Genomic DNA, 23,309 nt, shown 5'->3' with positions numbered 1-23,309 from the left:
GTTTTGGTAACTGAGTTTTCACTGCTCAGAATGAAATTGTGTAATAGATGCTGGAGGCTTAAATTTCTTAATTGTCCCTATGCATCTACTTATTTTTATAATTACTGTCTGTGTGTCAAAAATGTATTACTGGAAAGAGAGTATCAAAGATCCTTTCCCCATTTGAATGAGCACTGCTAGCAGCTGTCACACATAGTATAAAAACTATAGAGGCAATTTAGCTTGGCCCAGCATTTCTGTTCTCTCTATATCAAAGTCTGCCATTTCAGCCTCATTTTCCTGGCAATGGGATTATGTGCTTTATTACTTTATTTGGGTAGAGGATGAAATTCTTCAGCCTTTTTTCAGTCCGTGGAGCTTCCAAGGTGTCATGGTCTGAGGCAAGAGATTTGCAGCTGGGTTTAGTTAGAAATGACTCCTGGATGCTCAGTCACCATAATGACTCTGTTTGGATTTTAATGCCCTTGCACCTCAGCTCCCTGCATGGGAATAATGTGCTGTTTCACAAAGATGAAAGGGGAAGAAAATGGTTTTGTAATGTTTCTGCAGGAGATTCTCCTTGAAAAATGAGATGAGGAATTTGTGAATATGAAGGGCCCTTAGCATTTTGGCATAGAATGGCATTTTGTCTCATTTTATGGGGGGGGCTGCAGTGCACTGTCTGACCATGGGAAATGTAAAAATGAGAATTCCTAAATCTGTATATTATAAAGTTTTAATTCAAACCCGGTTCTGTGTTCATTTGGAAAGTAAGAATGTTGGATCTGGACTGTTTCTTACAAGTTAACTACAACATGGCAAGAACCTAACAAAACTGGAGGTTTTTTACCTTCAGTTTCAATCACTTCATAATTTTTTTCATGTACAGAAAAGCAACTTGAGGGAGAAAAATTAAGCAAAAAGAGGCAAAACCATCAAGTTCTGTGAGTAAGTCATTAGGATAGAATTAACTGAGGGCCGTGGATCTTGGTCTTACTGTCCTGGTCCTTGCATGAAGAGTTATTTGCTCTGCAAGCTGCATGTTGTGGCCGTGGCTGCTGACACCTGGGAGCAGGTTGCTCATGGAAGAGCATCACTTCACACCTTTTTTTTCCCAAAAAAGGCCCCTTTTCAGTTTCCTGGATTGGTACAGAGATACAGGGGATTAGCTCTGTTCTTGCCAGCTCAGGTAAAGCCCTTGGTCAGGAGCCACTGAGCTTTGAAACGAATCCCTAAAAGTTGTGCTCCAAACCACCCCATCCGAATCCTGCTGGGTTCCCTGTCCAGGAGAGGCACTGGCAGGGAGAAACTGCCACAGAGCACAGCCAGAGAGAACCCAAAATGATGGGAACAGCCCAGCCACCAGCCAGGGCAGGAGAGGTCTGGTGGGCTGTGGATGTAACACAAAGTACATTTCCCCTTTTACATGGATTTTTCTCGCGTCTGAACAATGTCCCGGATTGGATTCAAAGGGTGACTGTCTAATTCCCTTAATTGCTGTGATTCAGAGGCAGTTTTGGAGATGTCTTCTCTAATCAGCACGCTGTGGTGCCTGCCTTTGCTCTTCAGGCTTAATGTGCCTTGGATGGAAGCAAAGCAAAGGTTTTTGTGTGTAAACACAAATAACGTTGTCCTGGGTGTTTGCTCACAAATGGATGAGGCTGGATGCTGCCAGTGGGGCTCTGTGTGTGGAGTGGTTTTGTTTAACTGAGTGTTACTGCAAGCTTACAGTTGATTGAAAACTTCAATTTCCTCTTTCCTAAGCTGCACTGTTGCCCATAGATGTAATACTTTGAAATATGACTTTATGTGCATATGTGTACCCATGCAGGCTTCAGATTAGAGAGTAAAATGTATGATTAAACTAACATTCAATGTTTAAGCTACTCAGTCAACAGCCTTCTGGTTATGGATGTGTTTCTAAGTTGGACAGGTCAGCAGATGGGACGGTTACTACAGTTTTTGTGGTAGTTTTTGTCACCAGTCAAACTCTTCACTGCACAGGGGTTAGGGAATGAATACATTTGGGGAGCATTCAGAATGGAGGGAAAATGCCCGGTTCTAGTCTCAATTCCAGGCACAAACCAGTTTCAGGACAGCTGGAAGTTTCCACTGAAATTATGAAATGAATTTACATCTCTCTGGTTAATTAGCACTACTATCCCCAGCAAACACTTGAAGCGGATGGGAAATTTTCACTCTTGTTTTTGAGCCATGTCTGCAGGCAGTGTAAAACTGCACAGACCACGTGTGTGTCAGGGGACCCTCCCAAGCATATGAGCTCTGAATTTAATGGATTTGAAAATACTTTAAGAAGAGATGTGGCTGGATGAGAAATGTCAGTGTCTCCTGCAAACCGGTTTGGGCTGAATCTTCATCTGAATTGTTCTGGGGAAAGGCAACCCACCCCAGCACGCCTCCTGTACACAACACAGAAAGAGTGGAAAAAGCCTGCTTGAGATACAAAACTTGCTTGAAGATCAGAATGGAAAACTAATCTGCTCAGCTGTTCTTTAAGAGCAGACTGAGCTTTGCATTAATGCAGTCACAGTTGATGGGACACAGAGGAAAGCAAACCGGAGGCTGAGAGCCTACCTTTAAAACAGTAAATTCGATGTTCCGAAAGGCAAGACGTTCACAGCTATTATCATCTCATATTTATTTGCAGTCTCATTTTCCTTGCACTTACATTTAGACCTCCTACTATGCTATTAAATGTGATAACTAGGTGGTTTTGCCCTGTTTTTGGAGGCACTGGCTTTTCAGATTGATTTTTAAAAATGCAGGGCTACCATCAGAACCTCGTATTTGATGACACTCAATATCTCTGACTTTTTTTTTTAAAAAAATCAATGCACACTGAATCTTGTGCAAAACCACACTAATTTCTTCTAATGAAACTGTAAGGCTGACACCTGTAATCTTCTCAGCAATCCAGATTTTACCTTTTGGAGGCAGAACTCTTGCACACAGCGCTGGTAACTTGTGCTGCCTAGGATTTCTGTCTGGCCCTCACTTGGAAAGATGGTGAGAATAACCACAATTAGTTGATGTCAAATTGACCCAGGTTTTCAAGATTCAGCAGGGAATCTCATGAAGGCAAGCAAAGATTGCTCAGGCAGCTGCATGGATTAGTTTTTCCTCTCTTCAGGGCTCTCTCCCGCCTGCAAGATTTGTCTTGGGATGTCAGTGGAGACAGGCACTGCAATTAGCTTTATATAAATAAATTTGATGTTATTGAACACGACTGCTTATGATGTTTCTACAGAAGCTTGAAGAAAAAGGGGAATAAGTACTGGAAGTTGTTTGAATATTCAAATATTGGTACTGTGCCTTTTGGTATTTTTCATGGAGTAAACCCGGTGCCTCTGCTCGTGTCACTGCCCTGCTCTGCACCAGCTCAGACCTGCCAAGTGCTAAATGCAGGATTTTCTACTTAACAGCCTGGTGTAAGACCTCATAGGAAGCTTATATTTGCTTGTTGAAACCGAATTGCCAGCAGTTTTCTTGGGGAATTAAAAAGAATTTTAAAAAAGCCCCACCGATATGAAAATTAAAATCCAGCGATGTGCTAATCGAGGCCATGCAGGCTGCAACCCTGCCCCTCATTTAAAATAAATGCTGATGACCTGGTTAAATTTAGTCCTCAGTTGTGGGCAGAACTGAAGTTATTTTTCTTACGTGCCGTAGGTTCAAGCAGTTGTATTTTCTGTTGCAGCTGTGGTGTAAATAAACACTGGGTACCAAAATAACCTGGTAGGAGGTCCATGTGCTGGAGCGGGCTCAGAGAGGTGAGGTGCCTCATAACCAAAGGAAAATTCCATACTTTATGGTATTGTACAAACATTTCCTGAATTACTGGTATGTCATAAGACATTATTCTTGCATTGTACCTAAAAGCCAGGCGTTACTCTGTGCATTCAGTCATGGTTGTTATTGCTTGTTTCACTGGAATTCTGGTTGTCATGTGGTTAACTCGGGAAAGGATATGTTTTAATTTCAGATGCAATCCTACATTTCAGTTTAATACTTTAATTGAACCTTAAAAAACCCACTCTGAGGACCTGACAGACGATATCTTTTTGCTCGGCCTTTGTTCTATGGATGGTGGTGTTAGAAAATCAAATATAAGTTTCTCCTCTGGTTTAGAAATATCCACTTGCCCACATAATCTTTGTAAATGTTCTCTGTGCTATAGTTTACAGTGCTGGTTTGAAAGTTCAATGCAAGGTAAATGTTGGATTGTGCCTGCATTCTCTTTAGTTCCAATGCTTTTATCCCACGGTGCTGCACCACAAATGGATGAAATATTTCACAAATCCAATTAAAAAAAAGAAAGATGAACTCGTGAAACTGGTTTTGTACTGTAAACACTACTGGTAAAATACAAACATTAATTCTTCTTACAAAGATTCTTTAATCGATAGAAATGTCACTATACATTTTTTATAAAACTATTAAAATAGTCATTTCCCTAGACTGTCCTGCCTTAATTGAAACACAAATATTGGAACAGCAAGGTCCTGAAAATGAGAGCATGAACAACCCTGGAATGAATTGGTTATTATTGTTTAGAGCTAGAGAAGGATCAGAAAAATACTGATGAAATCAGCTAGATTAGAGTTTTAAAATATTCCTGTATGAAGTTTGTCATAAGTAATTACAGGCTTATGGATTTTCAAATCATTCTCAGGTTGTTAATTGTATAAATGCTATCAGTATCTAATAGTTGGAGCTATGCAATCCATTTTCTCTAATAGATTAATGAATTCAACTAAAATTGATTGACGGTTTGGTCGATTGATTTGAGCGATTCCAAGTAGACTTGTCAATATATACTCATTTCGAGATACTGAGAGTGTCATAAAATTAGCTAAAGACCAGAAAATATTTACTCATTTGGCCATGTATCCTCTACAGTACAGAGTATTTGGATACTTTAACAGGTTTCAGGGTTTGCTGTTTACTGCTTTTATTCACTTTGAGAATAACTTTGAACAGCCGCAACATCAAAGAAAAACCTCTCCCAGGTTAGCAGCCTGTCAGTTCAGTCAGTGTACGTGCACAAAATAACTTCTGTAAAATCCTGGTGATTTTGTGTGTGTCTTTGCTGTACTCTTCCTGATGTTTTTCCTTGTCTGGCTTACTTGCTTGGGTGTTTTTAATTATTATTTCTATTTTATTTTTCTTTTTCATTGATTAAAAGCATGAACAATGAGGGCCATATACAGTTGCTGTGCCAGTTATCTTTTATATAAAACCTCATGTATCTGTTGAAATGTAGAGAGCCTGGGAAGAAGCACTTGCTGGTTGTTCCTGGCTCACACCTGCAAATATTCCTTGGTTTGGAACATCACCTGTAGCTGGTACAGGTGTTCTGTGCAAAATATCACCAAATCACAGTCAGCCCACAAGGAACTCTGCTGGCATTCATGGGTGACACTGGTGCTGTTGATGGAAAGAGATATTTTCTGTATTCTTACAAGCTTCTTGTGAATTTGCAATAAAATTACCAGTTTTCTGCTCGAGTTCCATTTTAAAGTTTTTAGAAAAAGACTTTTTTTTCCCCCTTGCTGTGTTGATAAATTTGGTGAGAGGGTTTGCTTAAGGTATTTGTGCAAAATTGACAAGAATTTTAACAATTGCAAATAGTTTTTGCACTGCTTTCTGTTAATGAACCCACCTGGACTAATACTCCAGTGGTGTGTTATTGCAGTGTATGGTCACAATGGATTCCTCGTTTTCAGCAAAAACCTTGCTTTGCTTTGCCTTATGCTGTTGAAAGCTGGTTTATACAACCTACTAGTAAGCAAATTTATTGTGTCTTGTCTGTTGGTGTTTCTTCATCCTTCAGTAAACTTGGTTTTCTGTACTGTTGAATGAAATCTGGGGGAAAATTCCACCCTTTCTTCTGGACCACTGGGTACATCTCTGCTGAAATACCTGCAGTAACCAAAGCGACTGTGATTTGTAAATTCCCCTGTCCCAAAGTGAATTAAATGACAGAGGAAAGAGCTGCCAGACATGGATCCTTGATCACTGCTTTCTTCCTTCAGAAGAGTGGCGAGAAAAATTCCCTGATTGAAGATGATCACTGCTGGAAATTAGATCTGGGAACACACGTTTTTTGGGAGTGTTTCAGCAAGCAGTGGCAGAACTCAGGAGTCTCAGATTTTACTCAGACCAACGCCTTCTTCCCTCTTTGTTGTCATTCCAGAGATCTAACAGACTCTTGTATAAAGGGCACAAAATTGTTTCTTCTTTTACATTTAGTTCTTCATCTTTCTTGCTTCATTTAAAGCTGTTTTTCTGATCTGCATTCGTGTTACCGTTTGTTCCCATGGGAGTGATTACATGGTGCCAAAGCACAGAGAGCAGAGTCCTTGAAGCAGCTGAACGGGGAAGACACTTTACTACAAGAAAAGTGCCCTGGGACATGAATTGCTTTAATTAAAACCTTCAGGCAAAAGTTACAAGTCTCCAAGTACATCTCATGTAAATCAGATGGCAGTTCCTTACTGGTTTTTAATGTTGTTTGATGTGTATTACAGTTGAGCAAATCTGTTTTGCAGCAGTTATACACCTTACAGTATAAATCTATATTTTCATATTGCCCTAAAGATGTTAAGAAGCCTTTTTATGCACAGGAGTGAGAGCCCCAAAAGCAGCATTCTGTGTGTGAGAGCAACAGTTGGAGGCTAAACACTGTTAAATTGACTGTTAAAAGAAGTGATTGTGCAGTAACTTTGGAAGTGGGAGGCTCTCTAATGGATTGCAAAAGTAAACAGGTTTCTCCAAGACCTCCTGTGATTATACACACAGGAAAAGCCCCATCAGAGAAATCAAACAGCATTTAAAAATATGAAAACAATTAATGCTTGCAACTCTTGCAATGCTGCGGAGAATAAAACGGTGCAGATATTATTTAATATGAATTGGTAAGTACTGTGCTCTTGTGTGTCTCTCTCTGTATATGTGTACACATATATATATATATTTATACACTGCACATATAACTGTAAATATATTTCAGGTGCAGGAATTTTCTAAATCTCTGCCAGCAGGGAGATGCCAAGCTCTGATCTGAGAGTTTCCACTCAATATCCCACTGAGGCCGTGGTTCCCTGTCATGCCTCCAGTTGTGCTGGAGAGCAAAACACCCCTCTCCTTCTCCTCTCCCTCTGCCAAAGTGCCTGATACTAAGCCTCAGGAATAATGACAAAAATGATTCATTATTAATAAGTTAACCTAGACTATATAAGGCTTGACTTCTTCTGTCTGCCCTGCTGAGTTTGATGTGTATTTCCCTTCCAGAGAAAAAGAAAATCCTGCACAGAATAGCCATGGGGTTCTCTTTATAAGATGTCTGTTTCTGCTTAAGTGGGTTGATGGTAGATTGGAATCATTTCCTTGCTGCTGATGGCAAAGTGATACTTCATACTTCACTGGAGATTTCTGAACTCCATCAGTCCTTTACTGCTTGCAGTCAGCATGGCTTAGCAGTTGAAGATTAAGGCTAGAACTATAATATGTTAAAAAAAAAAAAAAAGAAAGAGGCCAAATTTCAGCCCTGCCTCTGAGGAGTTTCTCTGCCTGGCAGTGGAAAGTTTGCTCACCTTCTGCATTAATATTTTGCTGTTACCAAAATGGCTACATGTACCTTCCTTACAGAGTGAGAAACAGGTGAATACTCTCACACTATCTGGATAAATGAAATATCGTTTGGATATCTTAGTTTAATGTGCAGGTGTCATGCCTGTCAGCAGGGCACTCTGTATCTTCAAATACAGAGTACCAGTTAAGTGTTGTTATTTGCACACAGGCAAACTAAACTTACTTGTCCCCGATGTATTCCCATCTCTGTTGACGTCTTAGATATTTGCTTTGTGAATTTCCTTTATCAAAACTCCTAGGTTGTCCTCTGCTGCCACAAAATCCTTCAATTGCCTTTTTTTTGACATCTGGTGGTATTAATTGTGTGGTGGACCTCAGACAAGAATATTCTGCCTCGTTACGTGTCTGGTTACTGGTGTGGCAGCAGGTGTTATTAGTAGGTATTGTTGGGCATTGATTTGCATTTTCCAGCTGCCTCTCTTTGAAGACCATTAATGTAGTGATTGGTTTCTTTTTCAGCAGCTTCGGTAGAGATTGATGAAAGCAAACTCACAACCACCAGGGAGATGTTCCAAAAGAGCACTCCTGGTATCTTGCTCGGTGTCCCACTGGCAGCAGGACTCTGTGGCCGGTCTGTGCTTGGGGCTGGTGGTGGGATTTAGGTGGCTCTGTTTAATTTCGGTTGTGCCCGCTCTGCTTCCCTTGTGATGGAAGATGGGGTGTCAGTATTGGTGTAGTCTCTGTCCTGGGTGTGTATAAGGGCATTGATTTATGGTTGTATGAGGCTCTTTCCCTCTTGTAGATGAGCTGGGTCACCAGGTCCCACACCCCCCAGCCCTGTGAATCCTGTGGCTGATGGAACATGGTGTTGTTCTTGCCTCTGGTGAGAGAGGAGAGTTTGTATAGGAGATTTGCTCAGTACCTTGCTGTGCTGTGTAAGCAAAGAATCCTTCTATCAATTCATACAAGAACTAACCCTGCCTTTTTAAAGGTCATTTCTGTCTCAGTCAGCTCTTAAAGTTCAAGAGGAAATAAACTGCTTAGAGTTGGCATTTTTCAAGTCAAGTGTCAACTTTTCAAGCCCCCGAGCCAGTGAATACTGGAGGAAGGAGAGATTAATAAGTGAGCTGCTTGCTTGATACAGTGATTGTGCAGAAACGTTCCCTTTTTTCTTTTCTCTTTACGGGGCTTTGGAATGAACATCATTGAAATATCTTACTTTCTCCTTTTCACTTTACAATGCAAAAGTACCCAGAGCTCTTTAGAAGTGCTTCTTTTCTCATTAGTCCGGTGACAGCGAGTGGAGAGTTTGTCAGCTCCACTGAAGTAGGACACAAGGAACATTTTATGACATTGCCAATACCAAAAAGCTCCTTTAACCAGAGATTCTTATTATCCAGTGGGAACAAAACTCTCTCTCAGAAAGCAGCCGGAGGCTGAAGTCTCCAAGCAGGTGCCTGCCCTTAACTGCATTGACGCCTTTTCCCATGCAGGGGATGGTGGATCGATAAGGAAATAACCAGGAGGAATGGGCTGCATTAATCAGGTACAATGGAGGCAGCAGGGGAGATGATGAGGGAAGACAGGTGGCAATCGAAGGATGTGCTGAGCACAGCCCATCAATTGCCTGCCAAAGTGCCTCTATTGAGCGTGGGGGACGTGGGCTGGTGGGGACCAGCTCTGATTGTGCTGATGGGCAGCTCCAGATGGAGCCAGCTGTGTCTCCCAGTTACTGCCTGGGGGTTTTAGTTTTGGTCTTGGCAACTTTGTCTTGTCAATTTGTTTTGCTGGCCCTCCTAAACTCCCATTGACGGTTTTCTTCTTTCCTTCCTGAATGAGTTTGCAGAAATAAACACATTAGTGACATTGTGCTGTCGTGCTTTGCTTTAAATAAAAAAAGCATCACGGTAAGAACAATTTTTGAAAGTGACAGATAAATCAGCCTTGCCGAGTATCTCTGCATGGTCACTCTGTCCCTGGAAGTGTTCAAGGCAGGCTGGATGGGGTTCTGGCAGCCTGGTCTAGTGGAAAGAGTCCCTGCTGATGGCAGGAAGGTTGGAATGACATGATCTTTCGGATCCCTTCCAACCCAAAGCATCTCATGATTCTGTGGTATTCCAGACCATTTGATGTCATGCTCTGCTGGGGTTAAACCAAGACGGTGATGAATTGAGGTGCCACAGTGCTGAGGGCAGAAACCTCTCCCTACACCTGCTGAATCCATGCTGGACTATCATCCTGCCCCTCCGACGTGGAGCTGGTTGATGCAGGAGTTGTGATGCCAACTGGCTGATATCGAATTACATTGAACAGAGAATTTATTTTATAAGTGATGCAGAGACAAAATTACTTGGTTGGCACACCTTGAAATTAATTTCCTTGTCACATCTTCACCATAAAGTAAGGGATCTGATTTGTTTGCAAATATAGTGATTTTGAAACCTGAAACTGCTGTAGAAAGGCTATTTACGTGTCCACCTAACTGGTTTCTCTATAAGTATTCATGACAAAAAGATTGCATAGAACGTAGTATTGTTTTATTAAACACCTGAAAATATCGATGCAGAAGAATTGATGTAACAGGGCTATAAATGCAGTGGTTCTGGCAGTTCTTCCATGGTGACAGCTTTATTCCCCTTGCCTTGTATTGGTTTATGGGTTCTTTGACCTAATTTGGGGGATTAAAATTAGAGGAAGATAGATCTCTGTGCCCTGCATGTAAATCCTAATAATGTCAACAGTCCAGTGGAAGATTGAAATAGTGCTCTGGATTTCTAAGTGGAACAGGGAAAACAAGCATCCACAGGATTTTTTAGGAACGGGGTTAGCAGGACTTCATTTGGGCAAAACCTCTTCATGGGGAAGAAATTACAGCTTGGGAACAGGGTCTGAGGAAGCTTTTGCCTCTGCTCAGCTGCTCGGACACAGCAGCTCTACATATTTCCTGGGTTTGCAGAGAGAGAGGCTGCGCAGCCACTGCAGGAGGAATGGCAGATATTCCTGGTGTGACAGTCGAGCTTGGAAAGATCCCAGTTTCTTTAGTCTCATTATGTGACACCAGATGGCTGGAGACCAGCTCTTCTCTGCTTTGTGGGTCTGCCTGTGCTTATGTACATGCCCAAAATGGATGTGTATGAGAATGCAAAATAATATTATTGGGATGAAGCTTACCCCAGAGTGGATGTTTTTGGTGCAGCTTCAGCTAACACTGCTGTTTTGCCTCATTCTTGTTCTTAGATAGATGGTTTTGCTTTTATGGGGATTTTTTTTTTATTTTTTAATATTTTAAGTGGTGTTTTCCCCATGAGGAAAACAGGTACTCGAAAGTCAAGATCCGGGTTGCAAGGTAAAGCTCTCAGGGGGTAGGAAATCCCAAATTCAAGTCACTTGACACCTTAGTCTAGTTTCCCATAGCATGCAGCATTCTTCTTTCACTTGGCAGAGATGGCAGATTATGCTGACTTAATGAGCAGCTATTAATGCTTTTCTACAGAGAAATTTAATAATTTATTAGTTACTTCTTATGCTAGTTCTGTTACACCAGATGTGAACCAAGGAGAAAGTGTAGCCTTGTTTTTGGAGATGCCAATATGGAATATTTAGAACATGTTCTTTCAAAACCCTGACCCAAGGCTTCACCTGGCCTGAGTAGCTGCTACTGATTCCAGCAGCAGTGTTAGTGCCCAGCACTGGAGCTCAGCACCAGGGGCTGCCCAGTGACTTAGCACCAAGCACGGCTTTGGAAAGGTCATGGTATCACCAGGAGCTCTGGCAGAAGCAAGAACTGGAACCAGATTTTTTGGGGGGAGGCTTTCAGTTGCCTTAATGTGAGACCATTCTCTTCATGCAATTTCTGTGCTTCATTAATCTTCCAAATTCTGAAGCAAATGAGGCAGAGATCCTGCAGAAAACAGATGCAGTTAGCAGTGAATCCTGATTCGTTGTTAGAGCGTGGTAGAAAAGATCCTACACTACCATGACATGTTGTTTGTGCCCAAAGACATGGTGGCACTTGGAAAATCCATGGTTACAGGTCAGGTTATTTGGTCATGGAAATTTTAATATCTTTGCAGACTTAAAATGCATCCATATTGAGGATTTAAGGATTAGAGGTCTGTTACAATGCTGTGCTTAATATGGCTTGGGTCCTGGTAGACTGCTTTGACATGAGCTGAGTCAAAGCAGGTGGGAGGCAGATATGAGATGGAGTTAAATTGGTGCTTGTGAGCAAGAAAAGCCAAGAGCAGCAGTCTGGCAGAGTGCTTGTCAGAGATAGCTGAGTGACTTTGCAGTCATTCCTTTGCTTTTGTCTCTGCCAGTGTCCCATGGGTAAATGCTGGGGGGTAGCACTTAATTGTTTGGGTTTATTTGTTGTCAACAAGTAACACCACGAATTCTCTTCTGAGTCCCTAGTGAAAACTGAGTCAAGTTTTCATCACATAACCTGGAGGGATTTTCACTGACAAAAGCCTGATGCTGAAATGCTGAGCCATAGCTTTGGATTTTAGTCGGAGTTATGGTGAGGGTCCATCGCTGAATTGTTCTGCAAAAAATACTTCAGACAATTGTGTTTCTGTAAATTTGTTCAGGTAGTCTTAGGTTCAGATATTAAAAAAAAAAGAAAAAAGTGACTGAGCGGTAATATACAATCCTCATTTCAATCCTCATTTCACTGTGGAGTACTGTAATTCACACTGGAAATGAGGTCTCATTGGAAAAGGTAATTTGAAACAGATCCGCAGAACCTTCACAAAGCTGTAATGAGTCACCAGCCTGTGAGGACTCACTTGCTATATTGCGGTGGAGGGTTTAATGTTTTGTTTTTCCCATCTAAACACTTTGACCCTTCTTATTTTATTAATATAAGCCATTATCTAACTGTCAAGAGCCTAGAATTTCAGCAGATTTGTTTGCTGACAAGTTGGTTCAAGCACGACCATTCTCCTACTCATTTCTTTCACCACTTCAAGCAAATTTTCCTCTTTTTTCACTCCTCTTTATCAGTTCTTTATTCTTTAGAGCTCTTCAGCTCTCATGCTATTCCCAGATGACTTTCCCACTCTCTTGATAAGTGTTGGTTGGAATGGATAACAGAAATTGGAATTGGTTGGAATGGATAACAGAAATTGGAAATATTCTTAGTCACTCATGGTGTTCATGTTACCAGTTGCCTGTGTGGTGTGGCTGTGCTGGAGAGTTGTCCCAGTGACTTGACAGCTTACTGGGAGAGAGAAGAGTTATGATGTGCCCTTCATAAAGCAAATAATACTGGACTGGGTTGAGAAAACTGCAATGCCTTCACTTGTGACTGTGCAGCAAACTGAAATCCTTGGGATGTGAATTTGGGGCTGAGTGGTGGGGAAGGACAGAGGTAGGGACTGAATCCCTGTAGTGAGGGAGCAGCAGAAAATACCAGTACAAAAAAAGAGTGAAAAGTTTTGACTTTCTTCGTCATATTTAGTGAGTTTCTCCAGCCCACAAGTGTGATTGTAGATTGGTAACTGGTGGGGCCAACTGCATTATTCATTCTGGTTCAGTCTGAAATGAAATCATTGAGGGCAATTTTATGTGTCACACTTCAAGGTCAGATGAGAGTATTTATTATTCCTTCTCTGTTTATCTGTGAATGCAAATTGAATTTAGTGATTCAAATTGATGAAATGTTAGAAATATAAAACTCATCAGAGCCGACACGAAGAGAAATTACTGGGTAGAGCTGGCCAGTGACTTCAGCAGCCCATGTACAGGCCTCTGTTTTGATTAGTAATTATTTCAGTCTTTGGGTTTTCTCATTCAGAGTTTTGTTTCAGTTATTGTCATTTTTGTTTTCAAAGAAAAAAGTGTAATAACACTTTGAAGCATTTAGAATTTGAATTAGATGATGTAAACTAAGCCAGCTGCAGAGAGGGTGCTCGGATCCTGGCTGGAGAAAAGGTTTCCTTTCAAAATTCTTCCTTGGGGTTGTTCTTTGGGGGCTTGTTTGTTTGTTTTCCTGTCTCCTTTGACAGTCCCCTTTCTCCAGTATTTTACTCCCATGTGCTGGATGCTGAAATCTGGATGAGGGGTGATGGGGAAGGGAGCAGACATTTGGCATCTTCTGGTGCTGAAGTTCCACATGTTCCCTTACTGACAGCATTGTCCACAGGTTGATCTTCCTCACTAGCCAGGGCTGTTAGGAGAGCCAAAATTAGCAGCTGCAAAGGGGACCAAATGAACACAACTCCTGAAATAATAGGGGTGGAGATTCTCCCTTCCCAGCTCTCTGTAACGTGTTTTGAACAGTTCAGTGAACATCTTGGTTCTGTGTGGTGGCTCAGTCTCTGGTCAGAGGGCATCTCTGGGCATTCTGTTCTCTCCAGTGTAGGAAAGACACCTTAAACTTGTTCTCATCTCAGAATGGGAGTGGAAAATCCTTTTCAGTGAATGCCCTTTTAAAACAGTCCATCCTCCATAAGTGCCAAATGCCACATGCGACTGATGATGAAGGGAGAGATGACACAAGCTGTACTGGCTCTATGCTGTGTTAAACATCACAGAGGACTCTTAGTTCTAACTCCTCCTTTTTAATTACTTGCATTTAGTATTTGCTTCTCTCCAAGCACTGCAAGGGAATCTGTTTGCTCAGGGTGTAACTGGTGTCTGACCTGTTGTTGATTCAGAACAAGAGCCATGAGCATCTGCACATACCAAAGGCCCTTAAAGATTTGCCTGCATAAGCTAATATTAATCACTTTGTTTATTCAGATATCAGAATAATTTTTTCCTGCACCCAGTTGCACTGAAGGCAGCAGCATTTTCAAGTGTAGTAAGTACACAGCCAGCAGTGTGGGCTCAGTGGTTTTTAAATACCAGTAGAAGTTTTATTTGCCAGATAAATGCCTTTAGGAGAAGCTTTGGCCTTATGAACACTTCAGGTTTAGAAGCTTAGAAAAAGGACATTTATGCCTGTAGTTATCTCCCCCTGGAAATATTTTTCGTTCCAGAATTCAGTGATGGATGTTGAAACTACTGAAGTTTCCACATAAAACCAAAACAAGCCACGGACGTTCCTCATTTGTTAAGACACTGCTTTCATTCTCATCTTGATGGTGATGTGGAATGCCTGTTTAGAACTGGGACAGGGATTCTCACCTCGAGTGGCTGATTAAGTGTCCGTTCAAGTGGAGCCTGTGCATTTTGGATTTTGGCAATGTTCCTGAGCTGGGCTCCTTTGGTCGCTGCTGTCAGCGCAGCCCTGTGTGCTGCAGCGTGTTGACCCTGTAATGGAAGGAAGCACAGGGTGCCTGATGTGAATTTATTTTAGTGGATCTCAACTCCTGCCAGTCAATTATGGCCGTTGTACTGGGGCTGGGGCAGAAAATGTGTGTTATTTCTTTTCTCTAACTGCTCACTTTGGTGGAACTGCGTTTCCGCACCTGATAATTATGCTGCTGGTTAGGGAGTAAAATTAAATACTGTCTCACAGATAAAGCATTGTCAGTGTACCAATAATGCTCCAAATGTCTGTCTGCTTCTTACCCATTTCCTCTGGCCGCACTCGCAAAATAATTCTCTTTATGTTCTTCCCTCATTATAAATTCAATATGATTTGAATCTTCCTTGTATGTCTAGCGGCAAGATGATGTATGATCTGTTTACCTTTGAATGATTTGTGATTTATGGAAGCCTGATGCTGGTGAGTTATACAAAAGATCTTTGAGAAAATACAAGGTGTGAACCAAGAGAAAGTTTGCAGATATTTGCTGAAGACTTGGGAGAAATAAATAACAAGGAGAAAGCGTGTTTTCCCACCGACTCTCTGTAGACCATTTCATGTAGTGTTTTGTGTAGCAGCATTTCACATGGCTTTCTGTGAGGCACGCTTAAAGCTTTAAATAAAATATAGCCCCTGTGATAGCTTCTACTAAAGATGTTCGTATTTTGTATCATTTCTCTTTCTGAATGTAGTGAGCAAATAGCTAACACAGACCTGTTGGCCGCCACAGCTCCCACAGTGCCAGTGGCAGAGCAGGATTTGAGGGCAGGGGAGGGTGACAATTCTATCTGTGAAGAAGAAAGGAAGCAGAAAGAGATGCCAATCTTATTGTAGTAAAAGTTAGCACCCAAACCTCTGAATTTTGAGCTGAAATACTTGTAGCGCTAAAGTCTTCTCCTTCCTGGTGGTAGTTTTTCTAGTTTACCTGCCTTAAATGCTAAACTAGTTTAGGGAGCTCCATCTGTAGCTGTGTTCTCAGAGCTCCAAACAGTCTTTTCTGCAGCATTTTGTAGTGGAGCAGATTTTTCTCTTTTTAACATACAATGGGTATTTTAATGTTTTGCCCAGCGTCACCTTTTCTTTCCTGTGTCCTGTCCCTGTTTAAGTCAGGCTGTTTTCATCTTCTCCCTTCTGTTTTTCCTTTTTCATTCCCATCCTGGATGGTGCTGAGGCAGGTTAGGCAGAGGCTGATGGGGGAGGTTGTCTGTGTCAGAAGTTGGATGTTGTAAGAATCCTTGAGGGAGAGCACAGGCAGGGATGTCCTGCTGCTATCCACTGGAAAATAAAAGACATGCTGGAGTTACCCTGGTTTTGCTTATGCCTTTGTGTTTGCTCAGAAAACCTGTGGGGGAGGAACTGGAATGAAAAATAACGTTTTTGTTCAGCCCTCTGTTTATCAGTTTCCAGTGTGGTTTATGCGTGTACGTGTGGATTCACTGAGATGCCTGCGAGTTGTCAAGTTTCAGGAATGGGTGTTCCTTCATCCAAATGTCTTGCTACAAAACAATTTCCTCGGCTCCTTTTTGCCTCATTAGCTTCTGCATTAACCCTTTTTTTTGGACTCTGACACGAGGATGTTGATGGCTGCGGCGCGCTTCTCTTCTCAGCTCGGCGTGTGCCACGGCGCTGTCACCGTGTTTTCCCTCTGTGCTCCCTCGCTGTTCTTCCCATCACACCCTGCTTTTCTCTTTGATGTTCTCTCCCTCCTGACAGCTGGCCCTGGTAGGTACACGTGTCTCATCTTCTCCCCAGCTACAACATGACCCAGACAGTGTTGCTCTTCTAATTGGCGCTGTGGACCCCTTGTTTTCCTCCCAGGTTCATACACAGACTGCTTCTGGCATCCTGTTTGCTTTCCCTGTATTTTTATTTGTCGGTAACTCCGAGGTGGTAACTTGGCTACTGGAAGGATGGAATGATTAAAATAATGCTTTATGGATCACTGGGGGGCGGGGGGAAGCTGTCAGTTGCTTTTGTCATTTTTGAAGGAGATTATTAAAATGGATCTTATAGCTTCGGTATTCACTGTGTGCCCTCATTGTTCTCAGTCTTTCAAAGAATATTCTGGAAAATGAAGTTTTATCATTAAGATTGCATTAAAGTGGATTACAGAAGGGAAGAGCAAAATATGAAGAGTCTCAAAAAACCCAGAACAGAAAGTTGTTGGCATCTCATTCACTGGGATGTGGAACAAGGAACATTAATAGGCTGATAAACAGAAATGACTTTTTCTCTTTAAGGCTTAAAAGGTTTACTTTGAACTCGCAAAGATTTTTTTAAATGCCACTTCCCCAAGCTTATGTTGAATGGATAACTTGGTGCCTCTTTTATTTTAGTTTTTAATGCCCATATTGAGTGAGCAATTACTTCTGATAAGCCATAGGTGCCATCAGGGTGGAAGAAGAGTGCACTTAAAGAAGTCTGGCTTTAAAGGCTTTTTGCTTCTGAGCACCTACTTGCAAATCCTGTTTTGTGTCAATAAGAAATAGAACTTTCCTTTTGGATTTTTCCTTATAGAAGCAGCTCATGTTGTATTTGGTGCAGTTTCTGGAAGAATTATCAATCTGCCCAAAGAGAGGAAGAAAGGATCTCAATAATGTACTTTGGCATGGTGTGGAGAGTTGTGAGGAAGTTGAATTTCACACCTCCCATAGCAAGGAAACCTATGGTAACAGTTCAGGGAGTTTGAGGATTGTCCTCGCTTTCAGAGACGTCTCTGGCATTTGAATTTTAGGTACATTAACATCACATTTATATTGAGGCTGAAATATAAACGGATGAAGATGTTATTTCCATGCAGTGGCTGGGGAAATTGCCCATTTGTATCTCTTTGCTCAACTTCTCTCATGTTTTAAAACAGTTGTTTTCCAGCCTAGCTTGAGAATTTTGTATGTGGCTGAATGTCTGTGCTCTCCATGAGACGTAAATCTCAAATATTTTTCATTATTTTGGGAAGGAAACTTAGCACATATCTCATTTTTCTTGGTGAATGTCAAATCAATCATCATTTGTCGGTCCACTCAACGATTATAGAAATAAGTCACAATATTGTGAGATTAAAAAAAAAAGATTGCTCCACTGCCTTATCAAAATGTTTTGCAATCATCAAATGTGAGATTTTCACTGTTTCAGGGTAATTAATGTTATGTTTGCATTTTTTTCTTTTGTTCTGACTCTAATCAGGACAAAGGTTCTTTGATAAAGGAAAAAGTATTTGCAGCAAGGTTTCTGTAGTGTGATTTCAATTATTATAACACATATATCAGAGTTAATGAGGGTTTTGTACTTATATTTACCCTATGCATAAAAAGGAATATTGTTGAACAAACTGTAATAAATCTTAAGGCATAAATTGAGGTTACCAGGAATTACCCATCTTCTCTGCCCTGTTTTGAGGACTGACCTGCTGCAAGCTTGATAGGCTGACTCACAGGCATGTTCCATCACCAGAGATGCTACTCTTGGCACGGGTGCCCTTCTCAAATGATTAATTAAAACAGGTCCAAGGAGTAGTGCCCTGCAATGCAATTATCCAGTTCCCAATGCAGATGTGAAGTCCTCTTGATGAACCTTCCCACATGAATACAGCAATGAAGAGACCATTTCACAGTTCCCAATTATTGAATTGGTCTGTGAATGGTTCCAAATTGAACTGGTGCTTCAAACAGGTTTCTAATTCATCCAGTGCTTCAAAACAAATACATTTTTCAAAGAGAAGGATATTGAGGTAGGGAGGCAGCTGCTTTGGAATTCTTGTGAATTCCTAAATATATTTCCCAAGAAATACAGTTTGGTGACCTGGCAGTGCAGGTTGCACTCGATTTATGCTAGAAGTGTTCTTTAAGTATTCCCTTTGGGATCTATCTAAACAGTACCTTAACAATAGTGCTATTTTATTTAAAAGCATTTTAATTTATTTTCTTTCAAATACAATGATGAATAAGACCCCTCAGAAGCACTCATAAATTTTCCACTGTTGTTTCTAGCATTAGAGAAACAAAGTTCTTCTGTTCCTGACTAAGCTGGAGATGTTGAGTTTGATCTTTCTCACTTGCTTGAGGGTTTTTGACTTCTGTGCAAGACTTTTATTTCGTGTCCTGCTCACTCATTAAGTACTTAGCGCAGTCTTGGATAAACTCATCATATTTAAGTCATGAACTGACTCTTAATCACAGGAGTGATTCCACTTTTATTTTGTTATTGATCAAGTGCTTTGCCAGCAGTTGATGTGTGATGAGCTGCTTGATGTGAGCCTTGGAGCAGCTGCTCCTCAGTGCCCCAGCAGCAGACTGGGGCTGAAGGGCACACGTGGAGAGCTTCTCCAGGAGCACACGGATAATTGTGTATCACCACTGCGTGCTGCACAGAGAACTGAGAAGAGGAGGGCCCAGGCTGTTCTGGTTTAATTGAGAATCCACATCTCAAAAGAAATGCTAATCACCTGCCCTTAGAAGACATTTCTCTTCCAACATAGGCTGGTGGCAAGAGCAATGTGCTGGTAGTGGCTGTAATTACTTGCTGAGTACTATCTCTCAGTCAAAGCAGATAATATAAAACCTACCTTTTCTTCTTCTTTGTTAGAAAAAAATGAAAAGATCCAGTAGAACCTAAGGTGGTGCGTTGTTTGTTGAAACCGAGGCACGTTCTCAAAGGCAAACAGATTGATTTTGGAACAGATGTACATACAGTTCTTATATGCTTCGTACGTGTGAGGTTCCAGTAATTGGTGTTGCACAGGCAGGCTGTCCCTGGGGTGGATCTCCCCTCATCTCTTTTTCTGACAACAGCTGATAATGAGACTGCACCTACCCAGTTTTCAGTGGCGCAGCCGTAAGATGAGAGCGACACGGTCGTGGTCGTGCTCCTCTGAGGCTTTCCTGATCCCTCTGATGATGGAGGGGCAGCTCCCAGGAGGTCACAGCTCTGTCTTATCTTTCTTAGTGCCCGGATGCTGGAGAAGGCCCGGCAGCAGCTGCAGGAGGAAATGCTGTGTGTGCAGAGCCAGCTGTTGGATGAGAAGAAGAAACGAGAGCACCAGGAAGCGCTGGTCAGGCGGCTGCAGAAACGTGTGGTGCTCCTCACCAAGGTGAGTTCCCAGACCATGTTTGCAAAAGCCCATGTCTTTATTTCTTTCTGCCAGGTGCAGTCCTTCCTATTTCTTCTTTGTTCACCTCTATAACTGGTGCTGCACAACTGTTCTGGGGTCTTTGCATAAAGGGTGCCGTGGGAGGCATGAAACCTGTCTTTAGGGGCTTTGTTGGAAAGGAAGTACCAGTGCCTCCTGAAACTGTGCTCATGTTCCCCCCAGTTGGGCTCGTGCTGTGCTGAGGATACATGACTTCGTCTGAGCCTTGGCATCGCTGTGAGGGCAGAGAATTGAATCATGTTGTTGCTGGAGTGTTTTGAGCCACTGAAGGGAATTTATAATGGCTTTGGCTGCATTGCCTCCTTTCCTAAAGAGAACGAAGTGGCAGCACCTTGTCAACTGCTCCTGTGGAAAAACAATTTACAGAGAGTAAGAGATTTGCCTTCCTCTTACGCTGGAAGTCTGTTCAAATGTAATGGCAAGCACTAGACCAGTAAATTGAAAATACATTTTAAGATTCTTTCTATAGAATATATCAAAGGGGTCTGCATCATGCTGTATCAGGTGTGCTCTCATGATGAAATTCTATACAATAATTCTGAAGTCTGCAGAGCATTGAAAATTTTATATTAAATTCTGAGAGCTCTCTTTCCACAAAGGGAATAATAATTTGCTGCAGCCAGAATGAGAGTTACTTCACTTTCCAAGAATACTCCTTGCAAAACTTCCCTCATCTGAGCAATCTCCTTGGTGTTATGAAGCTGCTCACGTAAAGGAGCTTATGTGTGTGCAGAAGGTCAGACTCCAGTAGTCAGAGCTCATGAGAGGGAACCAGGCACATCACCACATGGGGAGGCAGGAGGGGAGAGGGCTGCTGTGGTGCCTGAGCTTTAGGCTTTGATTTTCAGTGTCAACTAAAGCGTTTTGATCGATTTTAATTGCGCTGCACCCAATTTTGTGTAATTCCCATGTCACTGTTGAGCCAAAGAAGCTGTGATGTATGGTGCAGTAAGCAGGGCTCTTGAAGCATGAAGCAGCCACTTTACAAGAGGATATTCCATCAGATCTTCTGACTGCAGAGTTTGACGCCAGGGAGAGTCACAGTAGTGCAAAGAGAAAAATGACAGCGGTTCTTCCAGCCTCACGCTGAATCAGGGTGGATGGACCAAACTCTCTCCATGGAAACAGAAGAGGCATCTCCCAGCCCTTCTGCTGCCCCCAGCAGCAGGCAGCTCTCTGTAGTGTTCTAGTTTGGGACTGCCATGGCTGGATATGACACAGGTGTATGCTGAGCCCATTAAAAAACCTGTCTTTATAACCTTTTCAGCTGTCTAACATTGTGCTGGACTGCTCAGCCATTAAAGAAGTTTCTCAGATGGTTTCTAAAACAGTCCCTTTGTTAACTTGTTTCCAGTGCTCAGCAGAAACACTTTTTGTCATAAACCACAAAAATATCATTATTTTTATCTAAGTACGGGACAAAGCCACAACACTACTTTGTCATGTGATGGATTATACCCCGGTTCATATGGAAAGACAAACCTTGGCTTTGTTTGCTGTGCTCCCCCTGAAGAGGAGCATGGGAAAAGTTGGAAGTGTTCTTCATCCGGCCATAGCGAATAAACTTGTGTTTTGACAGGGGAGGTTTTCAGTGTACTCAGTGATTCATCAACTGACCTGTTTTGAAGGAATAAAAACTTTGCTGTTCTCTGAAAATTTATATTCCATCCAGAGAACGCTGGGGTCCTTTGTGAAGAAGTACAGGCATTGTGATACATGGACAATCTATCCTCAGCACTGTTTCTCCTGCTGGTTGCCCTTCTCATGCAAAATCAGAAGAAAGAATTTAATTTAATTAAAAGAAAGTATGATATTGTGATTTAAAATGAGATTGAGCAAATACATTTCCTGTCAGAAATAATTATTTTACATTGAAAGCATATCACCTAGAATGGTATTTAATTATCTAATTAGTGGCATCAGTACTGTAGCGTGCTTTTATGTGATTTGAGAATGGAAAAGATGAGTTCTCTCTATTCAATCTTTGTCTTGTTAAATAGGACCGTGAAAATCTAATTTGGGGGAGAGTATTATATATATGATTGAAATGCTATTGCTTTTGGTAGTATGACTTCTGCATTTGTATATGTTTGACTCTACTAGAGCAGTGAATCAGCGCCTGTGTGCTGAGCAAACAAGGCCTGAAAGGCATCAGAGATGTTCAGCAGTGCAAGTTTAATGCTGTAACAGCTTTCCTTTCTTTGGGCTCAGATTGGAACCTGGAAGTCTCAGTCCTAGAATATGTTTTAAAATATGAATAGAGAACAGGAAGTTGTTTTTTTGTTTGGGAACAGCAGTACCAAATATTTCAGTAGTAAATGTACTCTCTTCAAGGGGGTATTTGCTCTGCCAGTCTGACTCCTTCTCACTTCTATGGCTACTGATTGTTTTTCCCCCGAGACTGAAGCAATATTTTGTGGCTCTTACAGAGTGCCTGTCTCACTTGTCAGTCATGCTCAGTTGCTGCTTGCCACGGTTCCTGCCTTGGTTGCTCTCATATTTCCATTTCAGTGCATTTCACCTCTCTGTCCATTGCTTCCTTCCTCACCTCATTTGCTTCCTTTGGGCTTTCCTGATCTTACTTGGGCCTTTCCCCTTGGTTTACTGCTTGGAAATGACACAGTTGTCAGTCTGGGATACTTCAGTGCATCCCTACAGATCTCTCCTCCCTGGCAGACTGGGACAGCATTCTCCAGTCTCTGAAGGTTGCTGCAGTGGTCCAGCCCCATCGATTCCACTGCTGAGTGTGGGCTGGTGTAGGAGCTGCATCCTGGTTTTTCCTGCTCACAAACTGCTCTTTAGAACGTGTTGGTTGATCAGTTTGTCCCATATGTCCTTGGAAACCAGGGCAGGACTGAAGTTTTCTGATTCACATGTTTTCAAATGAAACATAAGAGTAGATTAGGACACCACTGAGGCTTTCAGACATTGATGGCTGGAAGGTTTCTCCTGGACTGTCACTCCCTTCACTTAAGGTGGTGAAACAGAAATTGATGTTTGAAGGGATGGATTCACTCTCTCAGAGATCTGCCTGACTGGGTTTGCTGTCTGTCATGCTTTTTGCTTTCCCTTAGCTCAGAGTTTTGGGAAACTCATCTTTGCTTTAATACCTGAGGTAGCTGTGATACAGCAGTACTGGGAGATGCCTGAAATGCTGGGGAAACATCTAGTCCACCTCTGCCCTTTTGCCTGTTTGATTTACTGCTGTATTTGCTTTGAATGCCATGTTTACTCACACGGTTTTGTATTTGACTTCTCTGTTGTCCTTAAGCTTTTGAGTGTTTCTCTTTTGATGAGAGCTTTGCACATAACTCC

General features: G+C 41.9%; 1 protein-coding gene across 8 annotated transcripts in view; it reads left to right on the top strand.

Annotated features, from left to right (window-relative positions):
* Positions 1–23,309, top strand: part of MAD1L1 (mitotic arrest deficient 1 like 1) — a 346,645-nt gene that overhangs the window by 80,517 nt on the left and 242,819 nt on the right. For all 8 annotated transcript variants that reach the window (XM_040079070.2, XM_040079071.2, XM_040079072.1 and 5 more), the window contains one exon: positions 19,790–19,934. In XM_040079070.2, the coding sequence (XP_039935004.1) occupies positions 19,790–19,934 (145 nt within the window). The remainder of the gene's footprint in view (positions 1–19,789; positions 19,935–23,309) is intronic.

Source organism: Hirundo rustica, chromosome 15 (genome assembly GCF_015227805.2).
Source record: "Hirundo rustica isolate bHirRus1 chromosome 15, bHirRus1.pri.v3, whole genome shotgun sequence".
Lineage (NCBI taxonomy): Eukaryota > Metazoa > Chordata > Aves > Passeriformes > Hirundinidae > Hirundo > Hirundo rustica.
The sequence above is the reverse complement of the archived record's forward strand: the minus strand, read 5'-3'. Positions and strand labels throughout refer to the sequence as shown.